Raw genomic sequence first — 16,849 nt, forward strand, 5'->3', positions numbered from 1 at the left:
ATACTTACATATTTTATTTTTGATCATCCTATGGTCACATATTTTAACTTAATTTCAAGTTCAAAAAACTGTTATTCCAAATAGATTTCCAGTAACACACTAATGTATACAATAATATGATATAATGAATGCTATGACATAATATTCTATATGTTTTCATCTATGATAATACTAGGCAAAAACATCCTACATTACCTAGAGATATTTTAATTTAGTGCTTTTATCTATAAACTCTCTTTTTTAAATATCAGAGATACTAATCATGAATAAAGAAATTAAAAGCAACGTTTTGTAAACTTTTTCTACCCTTTATGCATTTTGACTATGATTCATCTATTCCAGACAACCATTGCATTTGCTAGATCTGTCACCATCCGAGATATTAAACAGCTAGATAAGAGGACAATCAAGGAGATTAGGGATATAGTCAAATGCTTTTCTTCATCAGCTTATCTTAGTTGTGATACTCTGAATTTCCTTTCAATGGTAATTTTTTTTCCAGCCCAAATATCATAAGTGTGACAAGCATAGGATTTTTTATAATGTAATATGATATTACGAATGAAAAAAAATTAGACAGCAGAACATAGCTAAACTTCTAGTCACTCTCTATCGCATTGACTAAACATTCACCATATAGGTTTGCAAGAACAGGGACCATACAGAAATAGAGTATATCATTGTTTTAAGTACTCAGAGTAAATAAACACAATTATTTCAGTTATAAAGTTAAACCAACCTATATGATTATTCTTTAATGTTCCTTTAATATGAATTAGATTATTTACTTTGAATCTATTCTGGATTATTCTCTATCTACAAATTATTGCACATACAGGGGATTAGGCAATTACAGGCATATACCAGTATGCGTTAGGTCTATTGTTTGGTGAAGGTCCCCCTCCCCTTTTCCTCTGCTCTTCCTTACCTGCCAAGAAGTAAATTGTCAGCATTTTATATCTAAATCTAAACTAAAAATACACTTATAATTTCCATATCTCTGGGATTGGGCATTAAAGAACCATTTGTGCCTTTAAAAATCTTCTCACCATCTGAACCCACAGTACTGTTTGCATTCTGAATGAGACCTTAAGATTCCTTCTTTTTCTCTTTTCTGAGACAAAGACATCTCTTTTGCTTCATCCTTTTGCTGTCTTCATCATGTTATACCAGACTTGGAGGGTTTAGTTTAGCAGCTGGGTAGGGTAGGGACTGACAGTTTTTAAATTTTGTTCACGCTGATTCACACTTCAATCTCCATGTTTAGATGAGAGCCTATTCTTAAGCTCACTCTCACAATTTAGAACAAAAAAAATATGATCTATTACTTATGCATTTTTACATGCCTCTTCAAGCTGACAGTGTAACATATTTAAGTGGAAGCAAATGACCTCAATTTTTTACTCTCAGAATGAATCATCTTCTCAAATTTCAGTTCCTGGAGTACTTCTCATGCTCTGTAACGTGTACCTTGCACAATGTCTAGTGTGAGTGACAGGGAACTGGAAAGAGATAAGGTAGAATGTGAGGTCTAGTGAGCAGTCACAGGCATTTGGCAGCCATCTTAGAAGGTTTGGTAGCCAAACGCTCCAGTCATCGTCTGGCCAGGGAGTTGTATCTCTTCTCATTCTGTCACCAATATGATTGAAGCCTCTTGCTTATAACTACTACTTCTCTGTTCTTCATTTACTGTACAACACAGTTCTCTCTTTAACAAATAAAGAACAATCTATAACTCATAAAAATTAAATGCGGCATTCTATTCTCGTAAATCCAGCTAATTTGGGATTGAATCAAGGTAATTATATTATTTAGGAAAATAAAACGTGTGTAAAATATATAAAAATAAAGATATATTTCTTTGCATGTTGGACTTTTTTAATTAGAAGTCTGAGAAATCTGTAAATAGAACTGAGGTATTTTCATACGCAATCTGTTCTTGTATGCTGATTGCTTGTTTGTAGTCTTCTACAGCTTCTTTACTGAAACCCAATTTAGCACGAATATCAGCTCTAAGTCTATACATCAAGGCGTTGTTAGGCTGAATTGCCAATGCTGTAAAAACAAGAAATAGAATATTAGGCTTTTTTTTTTCTTTTTTTTACACATTGCCACATAATTATAAAGAGAAACATGGTCCCAAAGTTGTTGTCAGTGTTCTAATTTTTCTCCAAACATGCTTTCACAAGAGAAAAGCATTACCTATATACTAATTACCTACATACATTACCTGTACTAATTTTACATGAAAAGGTAGGCAATTTTGCTATGCTATTTATTCTTCAGATTTTTTTTTCTTTTTGATGCCATTTATGCATCCCATTTCAATTCTGCCCCATCAGCAGAAACTATGCTTTCCTCTATAATATGAGGAAAATCTCAGAAAAAAAAACTACCACCATCCATGGTGGACATGGCAAGGTACCCAATACTTTTCTTAGTTCCTCCATTATGTAAAAAAGGATTTATATAATTGTTGGAAAGCTTAATCTGATGTTTTAAAATTCTGTTTTAGAGAGAAAGTTAGTTGAAAAGCAATCATCTCAGTGGTTCAGTCAATTTTCATTATCTATAGCATGAAAATAATACTCATGAAAACCAATATGCAATTATTTTATTAATCATGAAATAAAATATTATTTGGACAAATCTCAAAAAGTAAAAGTAAACTAATTTAAAAAAAATCTAAAGAGTTAATTTTTCTGGAAAGATCACTACCTGTGCAATCAAATGTCAAATCAAAGTCATATTACTAAGTTTTGTTCTACAAAATTAATACAAACTAAACATAGCGTTAGTTCCTGGGAGAAAAAGTTGTCTGTGTATCCATAGTTGCTGTATCTTGTGTTAGCAGCAAGGACAACAGAAGCAAAAAACATAGCTCAGCTGTTTTAAATCTGAACAAACAGTTTGTATTTTACTAGGATCAAGACAAGAGTTTGATTCGACTCCTCTTATCCATGAACCATGTCTATTCCCAGTACAAAAGCTTATGCCAGCAAATACCATTTTAAAACTTCTTCTACAATGAGCATACACATTTTATTTCTTGCTTATATATGAAATAAGCTACATGAATGGCATTTTCATAGCACCTAGACTTCTCAATACACACATACACAAATTAAATTTTTTTAAGTATTGTATTTTCTCACAACTTCTTGCCACAATTTCATTTATAATGGGGATCTGTTCAGCTAATATGACACATTATATGAAACAGTTTTTCTTCTAATCTACATATTTTTAGTTCTAAGAATGAAAAAAAAAGACTGGAATTAATTAGTATGTTTACTTTAACTTGCTCTTTTTAATCACATCATAATACCTTATCAAACTAGCTAGAAAATATGCTAGCAAAAATACACACATACTTGCTGAATTGTGAAATAAAACTAGGTAATTTATCATCATAATTGCTAGTATGGTTCCAAATGGCAACCATAGCAGGTAATTAAGATTACCTGTTGAAATGTCTTTCTCAGCTTGTTCATATTGCTTTAATCCATTATAGAAATTTGCCCTGTTAAAATACACTGCTGCAGAGAATGGACTGAGGCAAACTGCCTTCTCAAAGTCTTCTCTTGCTTCTTCAAAATTTTTTAATATTGTATTTGTAATAGCACGATTCATAATAGCAGATTCATTTCTTGGCTCAAGCTTTAATACCTTGGAATAATAGCAATAGGCCTAAAAAAGACATGAATTGGAGATAAAAAACTGTTAAAATTTGAGGAATATTTACTCATGCTGTTTAACATTCTTTGTGCATAGTAAAGCACCCCTATGCTTATTCACAGAATTCATTTTTACTGGGATGGAGTTAATTTTTCTTCATAGTAGCCCGTACAGTGCTGTGTTTTGGATCTGTGACCAAAACTCTGTTAACAACACACCAACATTTTAGCTATTGCTGAACAGTATGTACACAGCATCAAGGCCTTTTCTGTTTCTCATGTTGACCTGCCAGCAAGTAGGCTGGGGGTACACAAAAAGCTGGGAGGGACACAGCCAGAACAGCTGACCCCAGCTAATCAAAGGGGTCCAGACCTTACATCATCAAGCTCAAACAACAAAAACCTACAGAAAAGGAGGAAGACATTTGAAGTTATTGTGTCTGTCTTCCCAAGTAACCATTATGCATGATGAAGTCCTGCTTTTCTGAAAATGGTTAAACATCTGCCAATGGGAAGTATTGAATGAATTCTTTATTTTGCATTGCATGTATACACAGCCTTTGCTTTACCTATTAAACTGTTTTTATCTCAATTCACAAGTTTTCTCACTTTTACCCTTTCAATTCTCTTCTCCATTCCACTTCAGGGGGACTGAACGAGTGTCTACGTAGGGTTTAGCTGCCTACTGGGGTTGACCCACAACATCCACAAATGGGTTAGTAACCACACAGACAGACTTTTGAAAAAAAAAGAATACCTGTTTATGCTGAATTGTAATTATAGCACAGAAGAAATGAGCTATGCACTGAAGTCAATTTGAATTAACACAGAAAGTGATTTTTAATGCGACACCTGTTCTTGAACTTCTTTCTCCGTAACCAAACATCTTCTGGAAGATAGCGTAGAGAATCACAGATTTTTTTCATAGGAAAGAGGAAGAATAGACTGTGCAAGACCACTCATAGATGAATGATACCAGATGCAGTAAAAAGAAAAAAAAAAAGAGAGAGAGAGAGATTACATGGTCACAGCAGAATCTACATGCAGAGCACTGACCTTGGAGTCTTAAGGAATGTATGACCCAAGTCTAACTTATGCTCAAGAGCAAAAAGGAATTTAACTCAAAGAAACAAACAAGAACATTAAATTGTTTTCTTACATCATCTATTTCTCGTGCTGTATGAAGTACAATCTCAGTTTAAAACTATATGCCAAGCCTGTACTGTACATGATGAATTCCTCATTATGTGAACTGCAAGCTAAAGTGTTTACAGATGCAATTCTAGGAGAGGATTAATTAAAGTAGACAAAACATGCTGAAGCATCCATACTGGTTCTGGGTTTCCACAGCTGCTGGACCATAAAGTTCCAATCAAATAAAAGACTGAGCCTGTGTCCATGAAGTGTGATAGGAAGCCAAAGGAAAAATCAGTGGGGGGGGCGTTCTAACAGAGAGAAAAATAAATGGTCCTTGCCTTCAAGCAGAAGTAGGTGATTTAAAACCCTGAAGTTACTGTTATTGTGGTAACAGGTAGAAGATCTGACTTCTTGATTAAAGACCATCAGCATGAGATTCTTTTCATTTTCCTTCTAATGGTGCTATAGTGAATCCAGGCAACTTATTTAACGTATGGGAATTAGGGTTGGTGAAGCTTACTTAGCGTCAGTGAAATTTTAGTACCACAATTCTTTACAAACTTTTGTGATGTGTATCCTAGCTGTCATAAATGTTAGTTCATTCATATCTGTTAAAGAAGAGTTCTCAACATCTTAATATCACTGTTACAGCATAGGACAGCTGTCAAAGTAGGGGCTCTAGGACCCTAATGCACATCACCATCACTGCTGCCCTGATGTTTGCACGTGTGCTAACTAGTTCTTCCGCTTCAGCTCCCAGTAACTTAGTTGTCTGGTATCAACTTGATCCCACCAGCCCCTTTCAATAAAGTGTTCTTCTTTATGAATCAAGCAACCTCACTTAGAAAACAAAAAATTGCAGTCACAGCTTTCTGCATTCTACTCGTTGACATGCTTCAAGAACTACACTATACTGCCTACTTGCCTCTTCTGTTCCACCGAGCAGATTTTTCCCATCCAGAGACCTCATTCAGATAGAGTGATCTCCTGACGTTCAGTGCTTGCCAGTGGCCAAGTTTTGACTACCAGTTTTTAACATGTATCATCCACAGTTCAGTAACATGGGGAATGGTGCAGCTTCTATCTTAGCTTGGTCATTTAAATTATTATGATATTTATGTAAAGCTGCTCAAGATCTCAAGATACACTTCTGGCTAAGGCATTGGGCAGCCTAGGTGAAACTCAAGCAGAAAATGTACTCATATGTGCGATGTTAAATCTACTGGTGGATTGTTATATATGAAAGAACAAACAAAGCAAGAGAGTAATACCTGAGTATTTCTGCGAGATCTTGCTTTCTTGAGCAAAAGTGACAGCTGAGTAGAGCACACTTGTATCTCACTTTTACTGCTCTCTCTTATAAGAAGAGTGATAATTGTGTCTAACATTTAGCATAAGTTTCATAGAGACAGATACGAGAGTATTTAGCAAATTTAAATAAACTTATTTGCATGTTACAGAAGGCTTTTCCATCATCACAGGAAACAGTCACATATCAGCTGTAACAATGGTGTTTTAATAATGTATACTGATTTCATGTGAATCACAAAGCAAGAAGCACCTTTCTGGGGTTGTGAGTTTGGGTTGTGAGAATTACTTATTATTGATTACTACAGATTAATCTCCCATTAAAAGACCAGGAAATTCGTGTAAGAAGTTTAAGTGCATTCAAAGACAGATTTGTACCAACAGTATTTATTAGAGTTAAGGAAAAAAAAGTGTTCTGAAGACAGTATAAAGACAGACTGAAGACTTACCTGTGAAAATTGATGATTATGGAAGTAAATATTTGCTGCACTGAAGTAAGCTAATGCATAGTTGGGGTCAACAGAAATTGCTTGTTGGTAGTCCTTCATGGCACAGGATAGATACCCCATTAACTGATTGATGACACCCCGATTTGTTAGAAGTGGAGCAGTGGTAGTGAGCTGAAAGGAAATGCCAGATGCATTCTTATCCAGGGAAAATCCACATTTATGCAGTAATTTATTCTGTTTTTAAATGATACATTTCTTTCCAAAATAAATTTTTAAATGCACCTTCTGGCAATTGTTCTTGTACAGTAGTGACTGGATTCATAAAACCAGTTTAATTTTAGTAAAATCACTTTAAGCTAAGACCTACCTTTAATGCAGCATTTATATCCTGAAACGCAGCAAAATTTTCACCCATCTGAAGACAGACTGAAGCTCGTCCATCATATGCAGCATAGCACTTTGGATCAATAACAATGGCAACTGTAAACTGGTTCCAAGCTCTCTGAAGCTTTCCATGGGCCTAAAATGAATTGCAGTATGTGCACAATAAGAAACTTAGGAAATGTCAGAAAAAAAACAACCTACTAATGACCCGATTACAGCAGAAAATGGAAGAATGCTTTTAATTACAAATGCAGTTAACTAAATTACAGAAAAAAAAAAAAAGTCTTCAAATATCTTGTAGGCAACACTCGTTGTTTTTACAGCAATTCAATCTATCAGCCGCAACTGTTTTAATTGCAAGTATTACCTTTTCTATATCATAGATTCACTGTATGTTTGAAGTTGGAAGGGATCTCTGAAAGTCACCTAGACCAACCCCCTTTTGAAAGCAGGGTTGTCCATAACCATGTCCAGTTGGATTTTGAACTTCTCCAAAGATGAAGACTCAACAACACCTATGTGTAACCAGTTCCAATGTTTGATCATCCTCACAGTAATAAATAAATAAATACTAAAAACTTTTCTAATTTTTAAGTGGATTTTCCTTTATTTCAATTAGTGCCTCCTGTCTTATCGCTGGGCACCATTAAGAAAAGCCTGGCTCCGTTTCCTCTTTGTTCATCCATTAAGTATTTATACACATTGATAAAATCCCCCCTTGCATTTTCAGCTCTCACTGTGGCAAAGTGTAACATTTTATCTAGTATACGGATTAATTAAGCAACGGTGAAAGACTAAACATCCAAATCAAAATACTTCTCCACTTGTGTGTATGTTTAAGCCCCAAAGGTAAAATCAGGGTAAAGAAAAGGTACCTAGTGAGATTTAGACCTCACAGAAATTAAGCACCTGCCAGTATGTGAACATTCTGGGTTGCCTCCTGCAACATGAGATGTCCAGTTTCTACATGTCTTATTCCTATCTGCTCACCAACTTAGTCCTTCCTGTGCAAATAGACCTGACACAGGCCACTGACATTAGTTTCTCATATACATATACATTGGCAAAAAATAATTCCCAGCAAGATTCTTGACAATTCAAGACATTTCAGACAATTGGATATAACAAATCACGGTAAGTAAATCAGAGGAATTAGAGAAGAAGAAAAACTGTCAAGTCATATCTTATGTCCTTTTGCTAATACAGAAGTACATTTTATGTAGTTAAGCATTTTTCAGTGATCATTACATATAAGTCATTTTTCCAAAGGATTTTAGTAGACTTTCTAACACTATTTTGGATAACTGGAACATATAAGATTGTTTTAAATTGATTTTTTTTTTTAATATATATACATTTAATATTTTGGCCCGTTTTACATCTGTAAACAGCTTATACACACAGAACATGTACATTCGTAATGTTCCTTTATCAGATGCAAATAAAAACGCAAGGTTACTTATGTCATTAATTGAGAGTATATCTGCAACAAGTTTCAGTACAAATGTGAAAAGAAAATAATAGTCTATCCATTTACCTAAAAACAAAAAGCACACTAAGACATGTCTTAATATATGGATTGTTTTACATTTTGCATTATAAAAATATATGCATACAATATTAACTTTATTTTGTTTGATTAACTGTAGTATTGACAATGAATTTTGGTGCATTACCTGCAAGTTGTATCCTAAGCAAATTCTGGCTTTCGCACATATTGGATTCAAGTGAATTGCTTTCAGGAAATCTTTCTGCGCTAGTTTAAGACCAGCCTCGTGTCCATTTTCCATGTAAGAATTTCCTCGTCCAATATAGGTATCCACAGAAATGGGTTCTAGTTTGAGAACCTGGTTAAATGATCTCACAGCTTCTTCAAATTCATTAAGTCTAAAAATAGAGCTACTAGTGAATATTTGCTCTGTTTATTGTTTAAAAAATTATAAACAAGATCCTCTATCCCATAATGCCTTCAGAACATAGTTGAATTCTGACTGAAAGTGACGCTTTGTTTTTCCTTAAGTTTGGTTTCTATATGTGCTCCCTGATGGTTATTGTAACAGTGAATGAAGATGGTCAAACTTCAGCTTAAATTCCTTGGCCTGAGGAAGAAAGCAGCAAAACTCTCCTTTAACTTCTGGTGGCCAAAGATTTCACCTTTCCACCATTTGTACTCAGCAGATTCTAATATAGACTTTATTGGAGTCATTCATGCTGTCCAAATGTCATGACCAAATGTTTTTTGGCAATGTCCTCAGGCACATCTGTTTCAGCCATAAATGATCTACCTCTAATACAAGCCTTCTCTCTGTTTCTACTCATACCAGTTCTTGAACTTATCCAAGCTATGTTACCCTTGCAGGGTAAAAAGAGCTGATATTCAGGCTACTAAGGACAGACCATTCTGGTCAAAGAGTAGGCCAAATGTGGAATTCCATCCTTAGATAAAATTTGATGCATGTGGAGTATACTGCGTGTAAACAGAATACCTGAAATACATCAATGATTACTAATAGATGCCTTTACATACAAAGCAAAAATTTCAGCATGTCAAAGTACAAACTCATTTTACCAAGACAATACTGAAAGGTAAGAGATTTTTTGACTGTAAGTTACCTGTTTTGAATCCACCTAAATACAGCCTGATTTCTTTACCAAAGGAGGAAAGATTATAGATTAATCTAACAAATAATTTTAAGGGTTGTAAATCAAATGTTTTTTTCAAGCAAAGCACATGTTGCAAAACAAATTAGGGCTTCATCCCAATCCTATTAATAGTATCCCAAATGCATTTAAAACAGGTTGTACTAGCTCAGTTTTACAGTTACCAGTAACTCCTTTTGACAGGTAAATATAGACATGAACACAAAAATCTTATACCCAGTTCTCAGAAGCAGGACTCGACATTACCATGCTAGTTCTACATCATTCAGACACTGTGAAAGTTGGAGCCAGTTGTGCTTTAACTACAAGCATGGTAACACAAGAAGTTGTGATGCTAGAATCCTGAATATGTCCACTTCCAAGCTGCCTCATCAGAAATTTATATTATGGAGTGATACATAACAGCATAACTTTAGAATAAAATAGATTAGACTAGACTAATAGGTAGAGAGAACTATTAAAATTCCCTTTTTACCACAGGTTATGTTTGTGTGAAATGGGAGCTAATGACTCCAAGTGTCACTATGATGAGTACACTAAAAATACTAATGCACATCTTATTTCTTCCAACTTGTATCTGTTTTAACAGATATACTTTAATCTTTCAAAATAAATCTCATCTTGATGAAACGACACTTTAGAACTTCAAAATAAAAAATTCAATCAAGACCGACAATTGAGGTTTTTGCCTTCCTTTAAAGGACAAGGTGCCAATTTAAACAGAAGTCACATACTGACTAATTCTGAACAAACCAACACAATGCATAGCTACTTCACATTCCATCTAAGGGTGTGGAATAACTTCTTCTTAACGTTTCTCTTTCATAATTCTTTGTTCTTCAGTCCTTCTCTTGATTCATTTTTATCATCCTAGTATTTCCTTCTGATGCTGCCATAAACACACGGTTGCTTGATACCAGAAGGTTTTAATATCAGTTATTTCAGTTATTTTTTTTCCCATTGCTCTTTACCACTCTCTCGTCCCCCCAGTTCTCAGTTTGCTCAAAATAAAAGGGGGTATAGGCATATAAAGTTCAGGAATTATTAATTTTTCTACTCTGCATCAAACAAAACTACCTCTTACCTATGATAACAGATTCCAATAGCTTGAAAGATCTTGCTATCGTCTGGACTAAGCAATGCTGCTTCTTTAAAGTCCTGAAATGAACAGACATTAAACAATGCAAAATTTACACTGTTTCACTTCACCTAAAACTGTGATTTTAGCTATACAACTTCATGCTTCTATAGGAAAAGGGAGATAACTCTACACAAAGAAGATATATTTTCAAAAGGGCTAGATATATTTAACTGTTTTCATACTTCATGTGACAGACTTTGATAGAACAAAATCTCTAAAGTTATGTGGCATCATAGTGCTTCTCACGAAATTTGAGGTAACATTTCCAGAAGAAAAAAAAAAACTGTTTAGAAAGTTTCTATTTTAATAGAAACAACATCTCTAATTAAATACATATATATATGGAAGATAAATTTTGTTATATGCAATTTCAATAGAACTCATCCAGTAATAAAATTATTTATTTTTATTACTTTTAAAGACATAGCAAACCAAACTTGTATTTGCATTACAAGACTCTATTCACAATGTTCTAATGAAAGACACGCTAGGATTTTTATAATAAATCACTTTTTCAGAGCTTTTAATTTTTCTTTTTTACTAAAATTCAGAACATTGTCAAAATGCTTGTGGTTTTGTTTATGTGGTTCAACTGTAAAGTACACTTGATTTTAAAATTAAATACAGTCATTTCAATTATGATGTAAGGAAGTGCTTTAGACCTTCTTCATAGGAAAGCAATCAGTACGCAGTAGGAGTGGTTTAGCTGATTCCACTGAATCACAACTCAGAAAGCATTTTTTATATGTTCAGATTTTAAAAATAAAAAAAAATGGAAGATTTTGGTACTGTTGGAGGTACGAAAGTGGCAAAATACTTTCATAATACTTTCATGATGTGCAGATGTGCATATATATCAGTATTTTATTAAAATAAAACCTCTCCTTCTGTAAACACACAACATAAAATTACAGATTTGCTTCTAAAAAACTACTGAGAGGCACTGTTCCAATCCACTAAAGCCTTTCAGTGAATTTCCAGAGAAGCTAATGTGATTCTTCATATGTGCAGTTTGAAGTATACACCCTGCTCTATGCATGAAGCACAGCAAAAGCAGGATCAAATTTCCAAGGACCAGGTTTAGTTTACTTAAACCAAATATGCTACCCTCACAGGTCACCTCACACTTCACAGAATCAACTGGAAAAAAAACAGACACCTCTATACAGCAATTCAGATCTTATACAGACTGAACTGTAACCTTTCCTCTTCCTCCCAGTGTACCCAGTTCAGGAATACAGTCACTTTGAGTAGAGCTTAAATAATTACATGTTATTTCAGCAAGCAGTATACATGTATTACACATACTTGCAATAAAACATTAACAGAATGGATAGACAAGGAGGTCTCTAGCACATTTATGATTTTTTTTTCTTAAAGTAGCTATTACATAATTTTGCGTCTGTTGTTCAATTACTATTTTGTAAATTTGTCTTAACTATTGTCCTGGTTTTGGCTGGGATAAAGTTAATTTTCTTCCTAGTAGCTGGTATGGTGCGGTATTTTGGGTTTAGGATGAGAATACTGATGACACAGGATGGTTTAGTTGTTGCAGAGCAGTGCTCGCTCAGAGCCAAGGACTTTCCAGCCTCTCACTGGTAGCACCCTGCCAGCGGGCAGGCTGGGGGTTCACCAGGAGCTGGGAGGGGACAGAGCCAGGACACCTGACCCAGACTGGCCACAGTGATGAGCAATAAAACTCAAAAAAAAAGGGGGGAGTGTCTGGGTATCGGTCGGCAGGTGGTAAGCAATTGCATTGTCCATCATTTGTTTTGTACATTCTTTTATCATTATCTTTTTTTTCCCCCCTTTCCTTTTTTATCCTACTGAACTGTCTTTATCTCAAACCATAAGCTTTACCTTTTTTCTGTTTCTATACCCCATCCCACTCTGAGGCAGTGAGCAAATGGCTGTGTGGCGCTTAGCTGTCTGCCAGGTTAAACCACATCTATAATCCATTCAAATTATGTTTGCTCAGCCTGCTGGTTCTGTCCCATTTCACAGTCTCCTTTCACTGGCCTTACATACCAGTTTGTACCATCTCAGTATCTTTTCTGAACTATTTTGATCAATTACATCTTAAAGCACAAGAGATCAATAATGCAATCTTCCTATTTAACTTACTTCTACACAAGCTCTACAAACTGTAAATACTTCCAGTAGGACATTTATGGGTTACTGAAATGGGATTCATAATCATTCTTCAATTTACATTTACTCAATTTTTAGAATGCCTATGTTCACATTGTTGCTATCGCGTAATGAAGATACCAATGTTTATAGTCCACAATGGAGGCAATGAATGCAGCAGCAACTATTCTTTGAAAAAAAAAATACATTCTTCAAAGACAAGGAAAAAGAAACTTTTAGAAAACTTGAAAACTATCTACAATTTGAAACTAAAAGCCCATATGTTTGAAAGAGTGTTTTAATGCTTAGATTTCTGCTATACCAGATGAAGTCCCAATGAAGAACAGTCCTCTGCATTGTAGTTGTCAGAAGCAGATTTTTTTCCCTACATTTAAGAAAACGAACTTGAGGTCTGACCCTGCCTGCCCTTTCAACAAAAATGGTCATTTATACACACACACACAGAGGAAGAGGACAAGCTCACTCAATTAATCAGAACCCTCCATTTACTTCAGATTCTGCAAAGAATTAGTATTCACTCGGACCCAACACAAACAACTTAAAGGATTAAAAAAGAAAAAGAGGAAAAGTCAGGTTCTCGTTTATTACATTTTGTAAAATTCCCATGCTTACCCCTTGCAGCATAAAATTGTAAAAGGCATTTCTAGTCATTTTATTTGCTTTCAGACTGGTATGAGCTGTTGAGCAAATGAGAAGAGGACACCAACTATTTCAGGAAAATATAAAAGCTGGCAAATTGGTCTCTATATCATCAGTGGCTTACAAATAAGAAAAAAATCAAAATTTGCCTTAAACAAAAAAGGGTTTTGTACCTCACATGCATTAGCATAATCACCAACTTCCATGTAGAGTAGTCCACGATTAATTAACACTTTAACAATTATTTCCTTACTCAATTCATGCAGAACAAGAATTCCATAGTCTTTCAAAGCCTACAAAAACATAGAAGGCACTTTAGAAAATAATTCATACAGAGACAGACACAAGCACTGACTTCAGTGTGGCTACTCCAATGTTTCACTGTTTGCAGATTGAATTTAACTGTATTTGGAGACTTCTATAATTACATAGATACCTAATCTGAGAGTACAAAAGCAAAGATAATATAAATTAAACAGATGCGTTAAACAGGCAAAATTAAAAGTTATTTTGTTATTACATAAATTACAGTTGGAAATAAGTCTTTATTTTTTCTGCTGATAAAATTTGTCCATATTCTTTTTTTTTTTAAACAATTCTGACTGCACTATTCATGGTTTAATACCAAAGTAGGATACTTTTAAAATTAAGTATTTTCAAATACAATTTATTGTTATTGAAAGGTCTAAGCACTACTTGTATTAACTAAATTTTTGTGTAAATTTTGTAAAAAAGTAAATAGTGATAGTGATATGACTGCATAGATTGAGGAAGCCTTGATTCCCAAATTTATCAAAACCAAACAATATTTCAGCAACAATGCTTTATCTTTTTTTTTTTTTACATGAAGAATTAACTCATATAGTTTACTTAAGAATAATTGGATATTTTACATCTAGATATTTAACAAAAAAAAAATGGTTCTTGACAGCAGAATTCCATATACTAGCCTCTTAAGGGAAGATCTATTCCTTGTCTCTTCTAAATTGGGAAAGGCATTTGAAAGTGTTTTACAGAAACCAACCCAGTTCTTGTTAGACCCAGTAAATTTCTTCTGTCAATGGGTTATTACATTTTTCTGCAACTTCCCTCGTACTTTAATTAGCTTTTCTAAAAAGTGATAGCAAAGAATGAATTTTATAATATAACTTATGAAGGAACTAGCATTTTCACATCTTAAGTTTTTACCTTCAATGCCCCTGTTTTTTTTCTTTACCCCCTGCATCATTCTTGGCCGTTTAACCTGTATGAACAAATGGCCTTTGCACAAGGTCAATTTAACTTGAGACATCAAAATGATAGTTCAGCATGATCATGTTTCCAGTCTCAAGCTGCATTTTGCCTTTTTGTGTCCTGTTGTGCTTTTTCTTTACAACAAAAATAGAAAGCAGAAACACAGGTAGTGGCAGCTCACAGGTTAGTCATCAGAGTTATAAACACATCCAGAAAAACAAGGTTGTGATGAGTGTAGGATGTCATCCAAATTTTTATGAGGTCCTTTTCTGGATATAGCCATTATATTTTCAAAGGTATATCAAATGTAATTAACATGATGAGGACCAAAAATTAGTTTTATAAACAATTTCTTGAAGAGCACTGTCATACAAGGAGACATTGCAAGAGATCACGAATTTTGACTAATTGTCAAAGACAGGTTACTAGCTAATATGAACAACTGAGTGATCACGTGATGTTACAAAAATATATATCATACCTTTCTGAAGTTCTTTATTTGATGATAACAGATTGCTCTGTTATAGTATGCCAAAATGCAGGTTTTGTTGAGGTCAATAGTTTTGGAGAGATCTTCAATAGCAGCTTTAAATGTCTGGACATGAAAAAACACTATGTATAAATTATAATTCACAATTCTCAGCACTATATATTCCTCCTCAAATAACAGCCTTTTGGAAAACTTGACTTTACATTTACATTATTTTTTTTACATTATTGTTTCTTCATTAGTACTTGAAGGTATCTAATCAATTCACTATGGACTAGTTACTGCAGTACTTGCTGCAGAAGGAACAATTCTTCAGAAGCTCTATTTTGCCAACGACTGGACAACCAAACATTTTTAATATTTGTTTAGATGATATACATATGCTGCAATCAACCTTTAATTTACTAGCCTGATTTGTTTCTTAGCCTAACCTAGATGGTATCTTTGATGGAGTTTTGGTACTTATGTCTATTAAGTAAGATTCTATCCTGAAGAACTGAAGAGGAGAATATGCAGGTAGATCATAGAAGCATACAATGGTTGGAGTTGGAAGGGACTTTAAAGATCAGACTTTAAAGATCATCTAATGCTCAGTAGCTTGTCCAATCCATCATGAAAGCTACACAGAAAAATCATAGTGGCTTCAAAAGAGAAAAGTATGATAGTCAATTGAAATTCCTTGCTTCCAACAACAACACTGGTTTCCAAAGTTTTTATCATTGTTTTACCATTACGAAGTGGCAAGTAAAATACATTGTTTTAAGGGAGAATACAGAAGTACAACAATAACAGAGATACCCACCTTATTCTGATATTTCAAAGTTCCTCGGTAAAAATAAGCTCTCGCACTGTTAGGAAGAATTTTGATTGCCTCATTACAATTCATAATTGCCTTAGAGTATCTGCCTTTACTTCCATAGTAAGCAGCACGACTCATGTATGCCTGCAGAGATTAACATAGAATGATGATGTGGCATAATGCTAAAAGAAAATAAGCTGGTTATCTAAGATAAGGGTAAAATATAAGAAATAAGCTCTATAAAAACATGCATCTTTTGAGGCATGTCATTTCTTTTATTTAATCCTTGCATTGAGCTTACTGGCAGATTACAAGGCAATACACCCCTAAATGCAGAACCTGTTATTCTTTGAACCCATCCTAAAACACCGCACAGAAACAAATTACGGGGAGTCTTTATATATTACCTGGAAGTGTGATGGACAAAGGGCAAGTGTTCGATTGAAATCTTGGATGAACTTAGCTCGTCCGAGCTGCATTCTACATAGCCCTCGCTGATAAAAAGCATCAGGGTAACTTGAATGTAGTCTGATAGCCGTATTAAAAGCATCATGGGCCTAAAAGAATGACATATCATCCGGATTAAATATGGTCTGTTTGTACAGCTGTAAACATAGGCTGTTAAACAACTGATTCATTGTACAGCAAGGTATAATCTATTTATGCAGTTGAAATCCAACATGTATCTGCATTGGTTTTGATTGCTTTCATCTATTTGCAGCTACTTAAAGTGTCCCAGTAATGCAATCATAACCACAAGGAGCTACAATCTAACTCACT

At 34.3% G+C, this 16,849-nt stretch overlaps 1 protein-coding gene across 1 annotated transcript in view; it reads right to left on the bottom strand.

The window, feature by feature from the left end:
- Nucleotides 1-175: 175 nt before the first annotated feature.
- The window catches only part of TTC6 (tetratricopeptide repeat domain 6), a 63,372-nt gene continuing 46,698 nt past the window's right edge, over nt 176-16,849 (bottom strand). Inside the window, exons 23-32 of the mRNA XM_040557943.1 lie at nt 16,477-16,626; nt 16,073-16,213; nt 15,262-15,375; nt 13,721-13,840; nt 10,701-10,774; nt 8,632-8,842; nt 6,939-7,091; nt 6,572-6,742; nt 3,465-3,690; nt 176-2,055 (exon numbers count right to left, since the gene is read on the bottom strand). Of these exons, the coding sequence (XP_040413877.1) occupies nt 1,883-2,055; nt 3,465-3,690; nt 6,572-6,742; nt 6,939-7,091; nt 8,632-8,842; nt 10,701-10,774; nt 13,721-13,840; nt 15,262-15,375; nt 16,073-16,213; nt 16,477-16,626 (1,533 nt within the window). The 3' untranslated portion in view covers nt 176-1,882. The remainder of the gene's footprint in view (nt 2,056-3,464; nt 3,691-6,571; nt 6,743-6,938; nt 7,092-8,631; nt 8,843-10,700; nt 10,775-13,720; nt 13,841-15,261; nt 15,376-16,072; nt 16,214-16,476; nt 16,627-16,849) is intronic.

This window comes from Cygnus olor, chromosome 5, assembly GCF_009769625.2.
Source record: "Cygnus olor isolate bCygOlo1 chromosome 5, bCygOlo1.pri.v2, whole genome shotgun sequence".
Classification (NCBI taxonomy): domain Eukaryota; kingdom Metazoa; phylum Chordata; class Aves; order Anseriformes; family Anatidae; genus Cygnus; species Cygnus olor.